Source organism: Bos taurus, chromosome 7, assembly GCF_002263795.3.
Source record: "Bos taurus isolate L1 Dominette 01449 registration number 42190680 breed Hereford chromosome 7, ARS-UCD2.0, whole genome shotgun sequence".
NCBI lineage: Eukaryota > Metazoa > Chordata > Mammalia > Artiodactyla > Bovidae > Bos > Bos taurus.
In genome coordinates, this window is record NC_037334.1 from 51377749 (window position 1) to 51396845 (window position 19097).

Sequence of the window (19097 nt, forward strand, 5' to 3'; positions counted from 1 at the left end):
TCTTGTGAAGAAAAGAATCATGGGACTTGCCTGGCTGTTCAATGGTTAAGACTCTGAGCTTATACTGCAGGCGGCACAGATTTGATCCTTGGTTGGGAACTAAGATCCTGTATGCCTCGTGGTATAACCAAAAAAAAAAAATCACAATTACAAAAATCACTGTAAAAAGCAGTGATGAGCAGATATAAAGTAGTTTATCCATAAAGGAGAATTTTTAGTAATAGGAAGGGAAATTAGTACTAGAAGGAGACAGAAGGTTTACAGAGGCATTCTAGCTATTAAAAAAAAAAAATAGGTGGGTAGCATGAAAACACCAAAAAGCACTAAGAAAACAATTTTTTTCTGACTGTGGAATTTTTAAAAATACAGAATAAATAACAATTGCCTGTAATTCTAGCACCCAGGGAAAACCACTATAAATGTTTTTTTTTTTTTCCCCATCTAGCCAAATTTTATTTGTCTACTGTTACTGTACATTTAAAGCATGAAAATCTTAATGTACAACTCCAGGAGTATTCATGTAATCATGACTCAGCTTAAGATGGGGAACATCTCCATTATCCCAGAAGTCACCTCCAGTGCCTCTTCCAGTCAATATCCGTAGATTCATTTTGGCTGTTCTTGAACGTCGTATAAATGGAATCTTAACAATACGAAGTCCAGGTTCTTTCATTGATCATTATCTGTTTGACTCATCCATGTTGCTGCAGATAGTAATCATTCTTTCTTTATTGGTGGGCAGTTTCTATTTGATAGACTATACTGTAATCTTTCTGTTGTGCTGTTGATGAACACTTGGATAGTTTCCAGTTTGGGGCTATAATAAATCAAGCTGCTTTGACCTTTTTTTTTTTTTTTGTCCGGATCACACAGCATATGGGATCTTTAGTTCCCTGACCAGAGATAGCGCCCACACCCCCTGTACTGGAGGTGCAGAATCTTAACCCCTGGACCACCAGGGAAGTCACTGACGATTCTTGCATATATCTTTGGTGTGCTTATGCACTCATTTTATTTCAGTGTATTCCTAAGAGAAGAGTTGCTAGGTCATAAGGTAAATACTGCCTGAGTCATGAATATATTATAAACTTTGTTCTAAAGGTATGATTGCTTTAGCTTTTATATAAAAATCCATGGTGTAGTATGAATTATTCATGGTTTATAAGGATGGAGATCATTTTTTTTTCTCCCATAAGAATAATTGGCACTATTTATTGAAAAGACTAATTTTTACTTTCTGAGTTGCAGTGGTACCTTTCTATTAAATTAGGTGACTACTATGTGGGTCTCTTGTAGGGATTCTTGATTCTGTAACATTGATCCATTTATTAATATTTATTTTAAAGAAAATTAGGATCATGCTATTGCATTTTTCTTACACTTAATATTATATCATGCTTTGAAAGCAAATTAAAAATAAGTGCAAAGAAACTATTATATAGATATACCATAATTTATTGTTTTGGTTTTTTTGGACATTTGGGTTTTCTTTCTTTTTTCTTTTTTGTTTTGCTCTTTTATGTTGCAGGCTTTCCGCAAATGTCTTGATAATCCTTGTTCATTCATTTATTTATGAGGCAATAAAAAGTCGATTAGAAGTTCTCTGTTCATGGGTTTTATATGGAATGACTGGGTGAGTCATTTCTTTGGACTCTCGAGTATCATTATCAATATATTTTTCCCCTTGGGGCTGCTCAGTTTTTCCAGAGGAACATTCTCCACCCTACTGCCTGCAAGGTCAGTGCCAAGATACCAGGTATCTTGTCATTTAAAAACTAACAACTTTGAAAAACTGTTCTTTCCTTCATCTCTACTTTACTGAGGTCTTTGATTGTTATCTCCATGGACCACTTTCTGAAAGAATGGTTTCTACTCTTCTCATTTTATGGTTGAATGACTGAAAATCCTGTGACTTCAAGCATGTCTTGAGTGGGATCATCAGATACTATTCAATGCAGTCTTTTAAAAAAGTTTTTATTTTATATTGGGTTATAGTTGATTTATAATGTTGTGTTAGTTTCAGGTATATAGCAAAGTGATTCAGTTATTCATATTCAGGTATCTGTTCTTTTTCAGATTCTTTTCCCATTTAGATTGAGTAGAGTTCCCTGTGCTATATAATAGGCCCTTGTTAGTTATCTGTTTTAAATATAGTGTGTATATGTCAATCCCAAACTCATGTTTCCCCTTCAGTTACCATAAATTTGTTCTCTAAGTCTGTTTCTGTTTTATAAATAAGTTCATTTGTATCATCTTTTTTTAAGATTCTGCATATAAGCATTATCATATGATATTTGTCTTTGTCTGTCTGTCTTACTTCACTTAGTTATGATCATCTCCAGGTCCATCCATGTTGCTGCAAATGACATTATTGTTTTTATGGCTGAGCAATATTCCATTGTACGTATGTACCACATCTTCTTTATCTTTTCATCTGTTGATGGACATTTAGGTTGCTTTCATGTCTTGGCTATTGTAAACAGTGCTGCGGTAAACATATGGGTGCATGAATTAAGACATGGGATTGCAAAAGAATCAGACGTGGTTTATAACTAAACAACAAATCCTTGCAAACCATGGTTTTCTCCAGATATGTGCCCAGGAGTGGAATTGCTGGATCATATAGTAGCTCTGTTTTTAGTTTTTTAAGGAACCTTTGTACTGTTCTCCTTAGTGGCCGCACCAGTGTACATTCCCACCAACAGTGTGGGGAGGGCTTCCCTTTTCTTCACACCCTCTCCAGTATCTGTTGTTCATAGACTTTTGGATGATGACCGTGCTGACTGATGTGAGGTGATAGATAATTAGCAATGTTGAGCATCTTTTCACGTGCCTATTGGCCATCTGTATGTCTTCTTTGGAGAAATGTCTATTTAGGTCTTCTGCCTGTTTTTTGATTAGGTTGTTTCTTTGATGTTAGCGTACATGAGTTGTTTGTATATTTTGGAGATTAATCCCTGTTGGTCACATCATTGGCAAATATTTTCTCCCATTCTGTGGGTTGTCTTTTCACTTTGTTTATAGTTTGCTGTGCAAAAGCTTTTGAGTTTAATTAGGTCCTATTTGTTTATTTTTGTTTTTATTTCCATTACTTTCAGAGTCAAATGAAAAAGACATTGCTCTGTTTTATGTCATAGAGCATTCTCTATGTTTTCCTCTAAGTTTTATAGTATCTGGTCTTATATTTAGGTATTTTAATCTATTTTGAGTTTATTTCTGTGTATGGTGTTTAAAAAAATTTATTTCATTCTTTTACATGTAGCTGTCCAGTTTTCTCAGCACCACTTATTGAAGAGACTCTGTTTCCTCCATTGTAAATTTTTGTTTCGTTCGTCATAGATTAATTGACCATAGTAGCTTGGATTTATTTCTGGGCTTTCTATCCTGTTCCATTGGTCTATATTTCTGTTTTTGTGCCAGTACCATATTGTTTTTATGACTCTAGCTTTGTAGTATAGTCTGAAGTCAGGGAACCTAACTCCTTCAACTCCATTTTTCTTTCTTAAAATTGCTTTGACTATTCAGGGTCTTTTGTGTCTCCATAAAAATTTTTAAATGTTTTGTTCTAGTTATGTGAAAAATACCACTGGTAATTTAATAGGGATTGCATTGAATCTGTAGATTGCCTTGAGTATTATAGTCATTTTGACAATACTGATTCTTCCAGTCCAAGAACATGGTATTTCTTTCCATCTGTTTGTGTCATCTTTGATTTCTTTCATCAGTGTCTTACAGTTTTCAGAGTACAGGTCTTTTGTCTCCTTAGGCAGGTTTATTACTAGGTATTTCATTCTTTTTGATGCAATGGAAAATGGGATTGTTTCTTTAATTCTCTTTCATTGTTAGTGTAGAGAAATGCAACAGATTGCTGTGTGTTAATTTTGTATTCTACAATGTTACCAAGTTCCTTGATGAACTCTAGTAGTTACCCAGTAGCCTCTTTAGGATTTTTTATGTATAGTATCATGTCATCTGTAAAGAGTGAAAGTTTTACTTCTTCTGCAGTTTGAATTCCTTTTATTTCTTTTTCTCCTCTGATTGCCATGGCTAGGACTTCCAACACTATGTTGAGTAACAGTGGCAAGAGTGGACATCCTTTTCTTGTTCCTGATCTTAGAGAAAATGCTTTCAGATTTTCACCATTGAGTGTGATGATAGCTGTGGGTTTGTCATATATGGCCTTTATTATGTTGAGGTAAGCTCCCTCTATGCCCACTTTCTGGAGAGTTTTATCATAAATGGATGTTGAATTTTGTCATAAAGTTGTTCTGCATCTATTGAGATGATCGTATTTATTCTTCAGTTTCTTGATGGTGTATCACCTTGATTGGTTTGTGTATATTAAAGAGTCTTTGCATCCCTGGGATAAATTCCACTTGATTATGATGTATGAGCCCTTTAATATATTGTTGACTTTGATTTGCTAGTATTTTGTTGAGTATTTTTGCATTTATGTTCATCAGTGATACTGGCCTCTAATTTTCTATTTTTGTAGCATCTTTGTCAGGTTTTAGTAGCAGGGTGATGGTGGCCTCATAGAATGAATTAAGGAGTGTTCCTTTCTCTGAAATTTTTTGGGAATAGTTTCATAAGGATAGATGTACAATTTTCTCTAAATGTTTGATAGAATTTGCCTGTGAAGCCATCTGGTCCTGGACTTTTCTTTGTTGGGAGTTTTAAATCATAGTTTCAGTACTTATGATTGATCTTTTCATATTTTCTATTTCTTCTTGGTTCAGTTCTGCAAGGTTGTACCTTTGTAAGAATTTGTCCATTTCTTCTACGTTGTCCATTTTATTGGCATATAGTTGTTTGTAGCAGTCTCTTATGATCGTTTGTATGTTTGTGATGTCAGTGTAATATCTTTTTCATTTCTATTTCATTGATTTGAGCACTCTCCCTTTTTTCATGATGAATCTGACTAAAGGTGTATCAATTTTATCTTTTCAGAGAACCAGCTTTTAATTTCATTGATTGTTTCTGGGTTTGTGTGTGTATGTGTGTGTCTATTTCATTTATTTCTGCTCTAATCTTTAGGATTTATTTCCTTTTATTAACTTTGGGTTTTGTTTGTTCTTTCTCTAGTTGTTTTAGATGTCAGGTTAGGTTGTTAGATATTTTTCTTGTTTTCTGAGGTAAGATTATATTGCTTTAAACCTCTCTCTACTTCTAGAACTAGTTTTGTTGCATCCCATAGGTTTTAGGTTGTTGTGTTTTCACTGTTGTTTGTCTACAGGTTTTGTTTTTTTTTTAATTTCCTCCTTGATTTCATTGGTGATCCATTGGTTGTTTAGTAACAGTGTTTAGCCTCCACGTGTCTGTGTTTTTTACAGTTTTTTCCCTATAATTGATTTCTAATCTCATAGCATTGTGGTTGGATAAGATGTTTGCTATTATTTTAATTTTCTTTAATTTACGAGACTTGCTTTGTGGCCCAGCATGTGATCATTCTTGGAGTATGTTCCATGTGCACTTGAAAAGAATGTGTATTCATCTGATTTGGGGATGGAATGTTCTGTAAATATCAGTTAAGTGTTTGTAGTCTAATGTGTCATTTAAGACCTGTGTTTCCTTTTAAATTTTCTGTCTTTATGATCTGTCCTTTGATGAAAGTGGGGTCTTAAAGTCCCTCACTATTGTTGTGTTACTGTCATTTCCTCGTTTTATGATTGTTAGTATTTATCTTAAATATTGAGATGCTCCTATGTTGGGTGCATAGATATATTTACAATTGTTATATCTTGTTCTTAAATTGATCCCTTGATCATTATGTAGTGTCCTTCCTTGTCTCTTGTAACAGTCTTTATTTTAAAGTCTATTTTGTCTGCTATGAGTATTGACACTCCAGGTTTCTTTTGATTTCCATTTGCATGGAGATTTCTGTTCCCTCACTTTTAGTCTGTATGCATCCCTAGATCTGAATTGGGTCTCTTGTAGAGAGAGAAAAATAGGTCTTGTCTTTTTTAAGACAGGCAGTTTCTGTCTTCTGTTGGAACATTTAATCCGTTTATATTTAAGGTAATTATTGGTATGTATCTTATTGCCATTTTGTTAATTGTTTTGGATTTGTTTTTGTAAGTCTTTTTTCCTCTTTTGTTCTTGTCTCTTCTGATTTGATAACTAACTTTAGTGTTGTCTTGGATTGCTTTTCTTTGTGTGTGGGTTGGTTTTTCTTTTTTTTTCATCTATTGTTGATTTTTGGTTTGTGGTTTCCATGAAGTTTTGATACAGTGGTCTATATATAAACAAAACTGTTTTAAGTTGCTGGTCTTTTAATTTCAAATGCATTTTCAATATCCTGCATTGTGCTTTCCTCTTTTATGATTGCAGGTTTTGATATCATATTTGTATGTGGATGATTTCCTACCTTTACTATATGTTTGCTTTGCTGGTGAGCTTTTCCATTCATAATTTTCCTGTTTCTAGTTTGGCCTTTTCTTTTCCACCTAGAGAAGCTCCTTTAGCATTTGTTGGAAAGTTGGTCTGCTCGTGCTGAATTCTCTTAGCTCTTGCTTGTCTGTAAAGCTTTTGATTTCTCCATCAAATTTGAATGAGAGTCCAGCTGGGTGGAGTTCTTGGTTGTGGGTTCTTCCCTTTCATCACTTTAAATATAATGTGTCACTCCCTTCTGGCCTGCAGAATTTCTGCTGAAAAATCAGCTGATAACCTTAGGGGAATTCTTATATATGGTTTCTATTTTTGGTTTTGTTTCTCCACTGTGCAGCTTATGGGATTTGAGTTCTACCAGGGTTCTTGAACTCGGGATATGGCAGTGAAAGTGCCATATCCTAACCACTGGACCAACAGAGAACTTCCCCCTTGTGTTATTTGTTGCTTTTCCCTTGTTGCTTTTAACAACTTAATGACTGGAGACATATTAATATATCTGTTATCCAAGCATTATTGACTGGAAGCATTTCAGTATTCACTTACATAAGAAATTGCCAGCCACAGGCATTAGTTTCTGCAGAAATCTCCCAGTCAATAATGTATTAATATTTTCTGTCAGTTTGATTTCTATGCCTCTCAGCACACTCTTCCTTGGGTTTATTCTGCCTGGGACTCTCTATGCTTCCTGGACTTGGGTATGACTATTTGCTTTCCCACGATAGGGTAGTTTTCAGCTATTATCTCTTCAGATATTTTTTTCAGGTCCTTTCTTTTTTCCTTCTGGGACCCCTATAGTGCAAGTTGTGTGTTTAGTGTTGTCCCAGAGGTCTCTGAGACCATCCTTTTTTTTTTTTCCCATTATTTTTTCTTCATTTGGTTCCATGGCAATAATTTACACTGTTCTGTCTTCCAGCTCACTTACCAATCCTTCTGCCTCATTTATTCTGCTATTGATTTTTTTCTAGCGTATTTTTCATTTCAGTTATTGTTCATCTCTGTTTATTCTTTAGATTTTCTACCTCTTTGTTAAACAGTTCTTGTATCTTCTTGATCTTTGCCTCCATTCTTTCTCTGAGACCTTGGATCATATTTACTGTCATTACTCTGAATTCTTTTTCAGATGGATTCAATGCAGTCTTAATTGATCCTGGCTGCTGCTTGATTTGAACGGTCTTTTTTGGAGCTGTGCTGCTGCTGCTGCTGCTAAGTTGCTTCAGTTGTGTCTGACTCTGTGCGACCCCATAGACAGCAGCCCACCAGGCTCCCCCGTCCCTGGGATTCTCTAGGAAAGAACACTGGAGTGGGTTGCCATTTCCTTCTCCAATGCATGAAAGGGAAAAGTGAAAGGGAAGTCGCTCAGTCGTGTCCGACTCTTAGCGACCCCATGGACTGTAGCTTACCAGGCTCCTCTGTCCGTGGGATTTTCCAGGCAAGAGTACTGGAGTGGGTTGCCATTGCCTTCTCCGTTTGGAGCTGTGAACTGTCCTTAATGCTGCAGTTTCCACTGTTTATATTTGATCTTCAGTATAACACACACTCCTAGAGCAGTGCTTACATTTCACCCAACCAAATTTATAACGAAAAATTCATGTTTTAAAGTTTTGTATCATACCTTAAATTTAAAGCTCATTTATATTTTTGTTATGTTAAATGGTTTGTACTAGACTGTGTTAATGTGAGGGAATCTTTCTTTACTTGGGTTTGCTTCTGTGCAAACTTGGGAACAATTGATTCTCACTGGGTGAACTCCTGCTTTTCAGATGCCAGCTCTGGAATCCTTGATCTCAATATAGATGGAGATTCTGTGATTTTTGATGTTCTCTTCTTGGAATTTTTTTCCAGCCTAGAGGACACTAAAAATAAATCCAGATTTTATTGCCCTAAGATGATTGTGTTCTGGGAACACAGGGACCGAGTGTGCAGTAGGGTTGGGTTGTGACAGTAGAGCACTGTTTGGTTTATCCTCTTTATAAGTGCCTCTGAGTAGCACATGAGGTTCCCCCCAACGCCAGACATCAAGCAATTTGTCAGGCAGGAGAAAGATATGCACCAAAAACGAGGGGGAAACATGTTGAGGGAGAAGAGGGAAGACACATTTATTTGAGAGAGTTTTGAGGGTCCCAGGAATAGTGAGGAATACATACACAGAAATCAATCAAGAAAAGTCATGAAACATTGAGGTATGAGGTTGTAATATTTCTAAATACTTTGTTCTCTTTTCCTTTTCACTGCTCATTGTTTGTAGAAGGGCAGTGTCTTCAGAGAAATATAGGTCTAGACTTTGCTAGAGGGAGAACAATCATTATTACAGGGTCTTGTTGGATTAATGAAGTTATTAAACTAGTTTTGATGGAATTAGGTCAATTCAGAGGATACCCACTGACCCCACCCCCTATACACACACACTGAATTTTAGGAAAGAATAGTTATGATGGCTGTGTTCTGTAACTAATGGAATAGCCATAGGGGATTAATAAGACTGATTACTGTATTAGCCAGGGCTCACTAGCTTTACCACAGCCTTCCAGGTAGGAGAGAGGAAATGCAGAAGTAGTCAGCAGTTAAGTATGCTCAGATTCATGTGATGATTGCGGTGTTAGTCACCACCAGCCTTTGCCTTAGGTTAAAGGGAAAGTCATTCCCAGCTCAGAGTATGATGCCATGTTGGAATAGGCCAGATAGCAAAGAGGGAAAAGAACTCCCATTCTTTTTTGAATCCCTGTTAGGCCCCTGGAAAAAGAAGAGTGGAGACAGAAGACAGATGTGGTCAAAAGAGAGAGCATCCAGCCATTCTGACTCCATATTATAAAGTTTTAGTTTATTATCACCTCCTTCAAATGACAGTCTCCTCAGTCGCACCTCCTCCTTCTGGGTTTAAGCCCCTACTCCAGCCCAGTAATCTGTTTACCACCTTTTCTAAAAAACACCATCCTTATGTTTCTCTTTTTAACCCATTGTCCAGGGAAGGATTTGAACCATGTTCATTTCTATACCCCACTACTTAGACCAGTGCCAGGCATAGTCAGCACTACATAAAAGTCTGCTTGCTTGAACATCACTCAGGGATTCCTTAGCTTACCTTACTATTGGCTCCTAGCACTGGAAATTCTACAGAGGTAGTAGCTTAGGTTAGGTTTGGATTCAGTCTGATTTATGAGCTATTATAAAGTCATCTTTTAATTTCATGGCTGCAATCACCATCTGCAGTGATTTTGGACCCCCCAAAAAATGAAGTCTGACACTGTTTCCACTGTTTCCCCATCTATTTGCCATGAAGTGATGGGACCAGATGCCATGATCTTCGTTTTCTGAATGTTGAGCTTTAAGCCAACTTTTTCACTCTCTTCTTTTACTTTCATCAAAAGGCTTTTTAGTTCCTCTTCACTTTCTGTCATAAGGGTGGTGTCATCTGCATATCTGAGGTTATTGATATTTCTCCCAGCAATCTTGATTCCAGCTTGTGCTTCTTCCAGCTCAGCGTTTCTCATGATGTATTCTGCATACAAGTTAAATAAGCAGGGTGACAATATACTACCTTGACGTACTCCTTTTCCTATTTGGAACCAGTCTGTTGTTCCATGTCCAGTTCTAACTGTTGCTTCCTGACTGCATATAGGTTTCTCAAGAGGCTGGTTAGGTGGTCTGGTATTCCCATCTCTTTCAGAATTTTCCACAGTTTATTGTGATCCACACAGTCAAAGGCTTTGGCATAGTCAATAAAGCAGAAATAGATGTTTTTCTGGAACTCTCTTGCTTTTTTGATGATCCAGCAGATGTTGGCAATTTGATCTCTGGTTCCTCTGCCTTTTCTAAAACCAGCTTGAACATCTGGAAGTTCATGGTTCACGTATTGCTGAAGCCTGGCTTGGAGAATTTTGAACATAACATTACTAGCGTGTGAGATGAGTGCAATTGTGTGGTAGTTTGAGCATTCTTTGAGATTGGAATGAAAACTGACCTTTTCCAGTCCTGTGGCCACTGCTGAGTTTTCCAAATTTGCTGGCATATTGAGTGCAGCACTTTCACAGCATCATCTTTCAGGATTATGACCAACCTAGATAGCATATTCAAAAGCAGAGACATTATTTTGCCAACAAAGGTCCGTCTAGTCAAGGCTATGGTTTTTCCAGTAGTCATGTATGGATGTGAGAGTTGGACTGTGAAGAAAGCAAGCGCCGAGGAATTGATGCTTTTGAACTGTGGTGTTGGAGAAGACTCTTGAGAGTCCCTTGGACTGCAAGGAGATCCAACCAGTCCATCTAAAGGAGATCAGTCCTAGGTGTTCTTTGGAAGAAATGATGCTAAAACTGAAACTCCAGTACTTTAGCCACCTCATGCAAAGAGTTGACTCATTGGAAAATACCCTAATGCTGGGAGGGATTAGGGACCGGAGGAAAAGGGGACAACAGAGGATGAGATGGCTGGATGGCATCACCGACTCAATGGACATCAGTTTGAGTGAACTCCTGGAGTTGTTGATGGACAGGGAGGCCTGGCGTGCTGCAATTCATGAGGTCACAAAGAGTCAGACACGACTGAGCGACTGAACTGATAAAGTCATCTGGAATTCCATTTCTTTCCTTCTTCCTGCTGTACCTTTCTAAAGTACCTACTTCATCTTAAGGCCAGTGACCCCCTCAGGGCTGAAGATTGGCTGTCAGCAATTTGTAGCCCATGTCCTTGGTGGACTATGTGTTTGCCTATGTTAAGGCAAAAGGACGTTTGGGAGCGTGTTTGAAGAGCCCTAAGATTTTAACTGATCAAACCACTTTAGAAATAATCCGAGTGGCCAAGGGTTGCCATTTGTGATTGGCTTAGTCCTAAATTCCTTGAATCAGTCTTGATGGAAAAGAGGAAAGGGTCACCTGGATTGGCTAGGTTAGACTGGGTTTACCCTGGAGCTGGTAAGGAATGAGCTTCCTATGAAGCACACGAACTGCAGGAGGAAAGAATGGATCCGTAACTGGAAATCTGACTTCCTATGAAGGGGGATATGGTTGTTGTGTGGGCAGCCAGCAAAGTCCACTATTTTAATCCATATTTTTTAGGGAGGCTTACTTTATTTATAAGTAAGAAAAGTAATTTATTACTTTATAAGAAGTTGTTCTCTTCTTTTTATAGAGACATTTATGAATTTGTTGATTGCATGTTATAAAGAATTAATGGTGAAATTATTAAATTTTGAGCAAGAGACTCTTTCCTTTATTAACTTAGGTAAAACGTTACATATCAGCACAGGAGAGGGGTAACAGTACCAGGCAGCAAGAGGGCAGTATCCGATTCATCCAGCGTGTGTGGACTTTGCATTCTGCAGTAATGCTTTTACTCAGGAAGTCCTTGATCAGGCACTTCGGGGGTTACAGAGATGATAGAAAGGAGATGCTGACCCCTTCCAGACTTCAGGCCTAATCAAGAAAATGGATAAAAGGCTCTGGGTGCTGGGAGGAAGTGGCCTCCCTCACAGAAGAAAGCACCCAGAACAGGAACTACAAGACAGTGGGGGTTCCTGGTGAGCCCTCCAGAGTCCTGGGAGCCTGGATGGTCAGAGAAGATGCTTGGCATCCTCTGTAAATAGCTCTACCCTTTGCGCGGTGCCACCGAGCACACTGCTCAGCTGCTCAGAGCTGGGTCTGGGGCGAGTGACCAGGCCACCCAGCGCCCAGGGCGGAGCAGCCCTTACCCCGTCCCTGGTCACTCACTGCTGGCGTGGCCACCTGGCCTGATTCCTGCTGTCACGGCCTGTCGTCTAGTGAGGCAGGCAGACAGAAAGCAATCAGATACTTAAGATATATGCCAGTAGTGAGAAGAAAACAAAATGGGCAGAGCTCAAAGTGTGCAAGAGGTTTAGGAAATCTCTAAGGCAATTTGTAAAGTGTCTCGTGATTACAGTTTTTTCCTAATGATTTCGTCAGGTTAAAAACAAATAACTTTCACCATTTGTCTCCTAGGTGTACTCTGCAGTCCCTGATGAACCAAGGGAACCCTCCGCCGTATCCGGGCCCCGGTCCGACGGCCCCGTATCCCCCTTATCCATCGCAACCGATGGGGCCTGGGTTCTACCCTCCAGGACCTCCAGGGGGACCCTACCCACCTCCTCAGGGTGGGTACCCCTACCAAGGATACCCACAGTACGGCTGGCAGGGCGGACCTCAGGAGCCTCCTAAAACCACAGGTACTGTGATGGGAATGGGGTGGGTGTACAGTCGGCCCTCCGTGTCTGTGGGTTCCGTACCCACGAGTTCACCAACCACCAGATTGAAAATGTCTGGGGAAAGAAATGCTGGAAATTTCCAAAAAGCAGAACTTGAGTTTGCTGCACTCTAGAAACTACTTCCATAACATTCCTGTTGTATTTACAACTATTTAAACAACGTTTACATTGTGTTGGGTGTTATAAATAATTTATAAGTGATTTAAAGCATACAGAAGGACATGTGTAGGTTATATGCAAATACCTTTCATATAAATATTTCTATATAAGGCACTCGAGGCACCACAGGTGTTGGTGTCATGTGGGTCCTAGAACAAGTAAGTCCCCACAGACACTGAGGGACGACTGTGTGTACCTGGGTGCAATGTGTGCAGTCCCACGTCACCAAGGGAGATGTTTGCTTTGCATGTTTTCTTTAGCAGAGGAGAAACTCTGGCCTTTGTGTGCTGTGGTTGACATTCCCAAAGCTTGCTGACTGCATAGATTGGCTTCTAACTCAGGAGCGTTGACTCAGTTCTGCTTCCTTCTTCACATCTCTTGACCCCTTCCTTCCTTCACATCACTTCCTGGCCGGCATGTTTTCTGAGGACACCTCCTCAAGCAGCGAATAGGGGCAAATTAGCAGTTGGATTCTTGCTCTGGCAGCCAGTTTTGTTTTCCAAGTTTAGCCTGTTGGGATTATTTTATCTCTCAGCTTGTTGACCCTCAAGTCATCCTCTTGCCCCTGCTGTTGAGGTTGGTTTTCTTTGCTGATGTGTTTTCATAATTCTGTGTAACCTGCTGGCTGAGTTGTCAGCAGGCTTGTGGTCCTTATTGTGTGCGAGAACAGTGCTTCTCAAAGTTTACTCCAGAGACAAGGGCCAGTCCGTGAGCAGCTATCAGGCTGCCATGAGGTAAATACAGGAAGTGCAAACATTTTTAGAGTAAACATCTAAAAACTTTGAAAATAGTTTGACATTGCTATGACATTCAAGCCTGTAATCCTGCATTTTACAAAAAGTAGCAGTCTGTGAAGGGTTAGGAAGGAAACACCTTGAGAAGCACTGTGTATGTCCGGGTGACTGCTGTGACTGTTCTATAACCTTGTGGTTTGCAGAATAGTTGCTCTCTTAGAGCTTCCAGCTTTTGAATATAGCTCATTCTTACCGAGTGCTTATTATGTGCTGGGTGCTTTCCTAAGAGCTTTATATACATTCACATTTAATTCTTGCAACAGTCTTACAAGGTTATTCCCATTTTCCAGGGAAGTGATTGAGGCACAGAGTGGAGTAATGACTTGCACAAGGCCCCCCAGCTAGAAATGGCAGAGCCCAGATCTGAATCCTGACAGGTTAACTGTGGACTCTGTACCTGTATCTTGTTGCTGTTGTCCCTCTCCTCTCTTTTCTGAACTGCTACATTCATCTGAATTTTAGAACCTTAAGCTGCCTCAGAGATTTTCTGAGGTTAATTTATAGTTTAACCCCTAAGGTTTAATAGTTTAACCCCTAAGGTTCAATTTTATAGTTTAACTCCTCACTAATCGAAAGTAGTAACAGAATTGAAGGTTCTTTCTATTTCAGAATTTGAGGGTTCTTTAGAATGGGTGGATACCAAGGAAGAAAAATAGATTTAAGAGGAGTTGTGGGCTCAGTATGGGAAAGATTACACTTTTATGGTATTAAGTCAGAGGCTATATTAAGGTTGAATAGATTTGAACACCTTTAAAAGATTTAGTTTATTTTGAAGAAAAACTTTTATAATCCAAGGCTCTGTTTCTGCTTTAAAGTGTTACAGCATGTGCTTGGAGGAGTTCAGGAAGTACAACCAGTATTATCAGAATAGTTGGCATCCAGGTTTGTGACATCAGAGGGGGATTTCCTGAAAATAAAGCTCAGTTTTTAGGTTTCTGTTTCAAAATAAGGTAACCCTGTGATGAATGAAAGAAGGCAGTCTGAAAAGACCACACAATGTATGATTCTGTTTATGTGCAGTTCAAGACTAAGCCAAACTAACCTGTGGTTCTGGAGATCAAAATAGTGGAGTGGGGGGCTAGGGTGGGGTTTGTTATTGACTGGGAAGGGCACAGGGAACCTTCTGGGTATTAGGAGTATGCTTTTATCTTAATCTGGGTATAAACATTTTACAAGCCTCAAACTTTATATCTGTGCACTTTAGTATATATGTCAATAAAAAAAAAGTCAGCCCAGCATTTGTATTAAACAATAGACTCAGTCCAGCGCCTCCCTAGGTTGTGTCTTTCACCCAGAGCCCTTCTGGCCTAAATAATACAGGCAGTACAGGCCTTGCAAACATTTCCGGGCCTGTATTGTTTGTACTGATTATAAGTAGCATTCAGTGGGTTGGAATGTTCCAGAGCTTGTCTAGAATAAGTGCTTCCTGGGCTCGGTGGACCTTGTCCCCTCATGCAGAAAATATTCATGGGTTTGGCCCTCTTTCTTAACTTTGGTGTCATTTAAGTGTTAATATTATGTCAGCATTTTTGAGGAAAAAATAGGATCTTAATTGTTCTTAGGATTAAAAGGTTCTTTTAGTTCAGTGTTATCAATTTGTCATGATTTCATAAATGCAGTTGAAAGCTGTTGAGCATCCTTCTCTACAGGATTTCTCACTGACATCAGCCTGGGTATTGTTAATTGCCTACACCCATTCTGCACCAGACTTGGCAGGCGATGCCAGATGGTGAAGTCCTTCTCTCAGCCTGGGTTCTGGGGGATCCAGATTCTGTGAATGGGACCCCCTGACCCCCCTCACTAAGAGATGCACCTTTAGGGAACCCGTTTTATTTATTTCTCTCTGTTGCTTCTGGGATTCTCAGTCAGAATCATTCTTGGGGCCTGTATTCTAAGCACGAGAATTTGAGCGCTCTGCAGAAATTTAAAGGGTTTTTTTCCCTCTAGCAGGATGATTTTAGATGTATCTACTGCTGCCTATGCCATCTCTCGGCTGGAGTTCTAGTGTGTAGTCCATTCTGTTAACAGCCACCTAGGTGGAAATTATTCTAAGGTCTTAGTGAAAGTGAAAGTCGCTCAGTCGTGTCTAACTCTTTGCGATCCCATGGACTGTATAGTCCATGGGATTCTCCAGGCCAGAATATTGGGGTGGGTAGCCTTTCCCTTCTCCAGGGGATCTTCCCAACCCAGGGATTGAACCCAGATCTCCCGCATTGCAGGCAGATTCTTTACCAGCTGAGCTGGAGGGGGTCTTAGCTATTCTTAATTGATGTTTAGTAATTAGTAAGGATTTAATAAAGATGTGTTGAATGTACAAGAAGGTGGGTAGATGGCTGATCTAAGCAGACCCTTCTTTGGTACTCTGTTTATAGTTCAGATTTCATTTTCTCAGATATAATATTTTTTTAAGCCTTTGTTTTCCTCAGCAAACCAGCTTTTTGGGAACCATGTGATTGGAAGGAGCAGGTGTTTGTGAGAATGAGGCTTCCCTGGGGAGCACACCCTCAATATGTCAAGGATCTCTGGGGATGATTTTTAATAATAATAGTTAATATCTCTTGCATTGGCATTAGCTTCACATGATTGTCACAGTGACCCTCTGGCATTAGTCCCATGTTATGGTGGAATATGAGGCTCAGTTACTATTGTATAACATATCACTCTGACACTAAGTGGCTTAAAACAACAGTGACTTATTATTTCTCATGGTCCAGTGTGTTGGCTTTAGGAGATCTCTCCTGGGGTCACTTGCATGACTTAATTCAGCTGTCAGCCTGGCTGGAGCTGAAATGTCCAAGACGACCTCACTCACATGACTAAGACCTCGTTTACCTCCATGAGGCCTCTCTCTGCACATCTCCCTGTCCTTCAAGAGTCTGAAAGTAGCAGCTGCCAGGCTTTTAATAGTGAGGCCTGTATCCTGTTGCACAAAGGCTGGCCAGGTTCAGCAGGAGGGGAAATAGATGCTGTCTCTCCCACTTCTGCTTTTTTGGTAACAGTTTGGTTTAGATACAATTCGCATAGCATATAGCTATCCTACTTCAAGTGTACAGTCCAGTGGGTTTTGGTGTAGTCACAGAGTTGTGTGACCATCACCACTAATTCCAGAACATTTTCATCACCCTGAAAAGAGACCCTTTGGCAGTTACTCCCCATAGCCTTAAATCTCCTCCTCCATTAATTTATTTTCTGTCTCTGTAGATTTGTCTGTGCTGAACTTTGAATCATGTAATATGTAGTCTTTTATGACTGGCTTCTTTTACTGAGTGTAATGTTTTCAAGGTTCATCCACGTTGTAGCAAATATCAGTGCTCCATTCCTTTGCCAGATAATATTGTATGGATATACCATATTTTATTCATCCTTTCATTAGTTGATGGATATTTGCTTTTGAAATCTTATGAATAATAAATAATTGGCTGTTACAAATATTGGTGTAAAACAGACTTCATCTCACTAGGAGGAACAGGGGCTTCCTAGGTGGCTCAGTGTGATAAGGAATCTGCAGTGTGGGAGATGCAGGAGACAGGGGTTCAATCCCTGGGTCAGGAAGATCCCCTGGAGGAGGAAATGGCAACCCACTCCAGTATTCTTGCCTGGAGAATCCCATGGACAGAGGAACCTGGCGGGCTACTGTCCATAGGATTGCAGATTTGAATGCGACTGAGCAGGCACACACTAGGAGAAACAGCATGGGAATCCAGGGTGAGCGGAGCTGTGGCTGTCTTGGCAATTGGTCCACCACGCTCCGGTCTTGGCTTTTAACAGTTCACATCCCTCCCATGTGAAAAATATACCCACCCCCTTATTAGACTATCAGATGTCTCATCCATTAACTACCCTGGCTTGGAGTTAAGGCTGTCACCACTGAGGATGGCCTGTAACCAGCCATGTTGCTCCCTTCAGTCCCTGCTCCTCATTCTCATTCTGCCCAACCCTACAGAGAGATCAAACAGAATATCAGTATCTCCATGAAACTTTCCCTCCTGAATCCCACACCTTCCGTAGACTTACCACTCCTAGGTGCTTCAGCTGCACTCCATACAGACTTCTTTCAAAGCACTTCCTCTCAGCAAATTCAGTTAGGTTTCATATTCCGTAAAGAACCTCTTAAATGACTGACTGCAGTCAACCTTGCCCTTACTGTTTTAGTTTAGATTTCACCATTTGTGTTAGTCAAGACTCATAAGACTGCAAGTAATAGAATCTCAGCCTTAAATATTAACAAACAACAGAGGATCTTCAGAGACCTGAGTAAAGGCCCCAAATGATAAGACAGGAAAAAGGGTCACTGAGGGAACAGAGGCAACACAGGGAGCAAAAACCTTGCTAGAAAAAGAAAGGGAGGAGAGGAATCTTATAGTATTCTTAGATATGCAAGGAGATTTCTTATTGAAATAAGAGTAGGGATGCTCTATAAAAAGCAACTCAGGAAACAAAAGCACTTGGGCAAGGAGCTATATCAGCCCAAGGATTGGGTTCAAAGACCCATTTGGAAAGCCAGGTCTTACCAAACCAGAATTTAAGGCTTTTTCCCTCAGGTGGAAGTTTGACGTATGTTTTGGGTGTCTGTTACTATGTAGTCAGTCACTTTAGTCGCTCAGTCTCGTCCGACTCTTTGCGACCCCACGGACTGCAGCACACCAGGCTTCCCTGTCCATTACCAACTCCTGGAGCGTACTCAAACTCATGTCCATTGAGTCAGTGATGCCATCCAACCGTCTCATCCTCTGTCGTCCCCTTATCCTCCTGCCTTCAATCTTTCCCAGCATCAGGGTCTTTTCCAGTGAGTCAGCTCTTCGCACCAGGTGGCCAAAGTATTGGAGTTTCAGCTTCAGCATCAGTCCTTCCAATGGATATTCAGGACTGATTTCCTTTAAGATGGACTGGTTGGATCTCCCTGCAGTAATACACATTCAGTTCAGTTCAGTTCAGTCGCTCAGTCGTGTGCGACTCTTTGCGACCCCATGAATCGCAGCACGCCAGGCCTCCCTGTCCATCTCCCAGAGTTCACTCAAACTCACATCCATCGAGTCGGTGATGCCATCCAGCCATCTCATCCTCTGTTGTCCCCTTTTCCTCCTGCCCCCAATCCCTCCCAGCATCAGGGTATTTTCCAATGAGTCAACTCTTCGCATGAGGTGGCATGAAGAGTCAGTTCTTCAGCATGAGCTGAAACTGGAGTTTCAGCTTTAGTATCATTCCTTCCAAAGAACACCCAGGGCTGATCTCCTTTAGAATGGACTGGTTGGATCTCCTTGCAGTCCAAGGGACTCTCAAGAGTCTTCTCCAACACCACAGTTCAAAAGCATCAATTCTTCGGCACTCAGCTTTCTTCACAGTCCAACTCTCACATCCATACATGACCACTGGAAAAACCATAGCCTTGACTAAACAGATCTTTATGTAGTAAATTACCCTAAATCTTGCCATTAAAGATTCTATAATTTGGCAGAACTTGGCCAGAAAGATGTGTCTCTGCTCACTGGGGCTGGAGCATAGAGGATGACCTAGAGGGGGCTGGGCTGAGTCTGTGTGCTTTC

The 19097-nt window shown here is 40.2% G+C and overlaps 1 protein-coding gene across 6 annotated transcripts in view; it reads left to right on the forward strand.

Moving 5' to 3' along the window:
* Positions 1–19097, forward strand: part of CYSTM1 (cysteine rich transmembrane module containing 1) — a 141693-nt gene that overhangs the window by 84190 nt on the left and 38406 nt on the right. For all 6 annotated transcript variants that reach the window (XM_059888444.1, XM_059888442.1, XM_059888443.1 and 3 more), the window contains one exon: positions 12339–12562. In XM_059888444.1, the coding sequence (XP_059744427.1) occupies positions 12339–12562 (224 nt within the window). The remainder of the gene's footprint in view (positions 1–12338; positions 12563–19097) is intronic.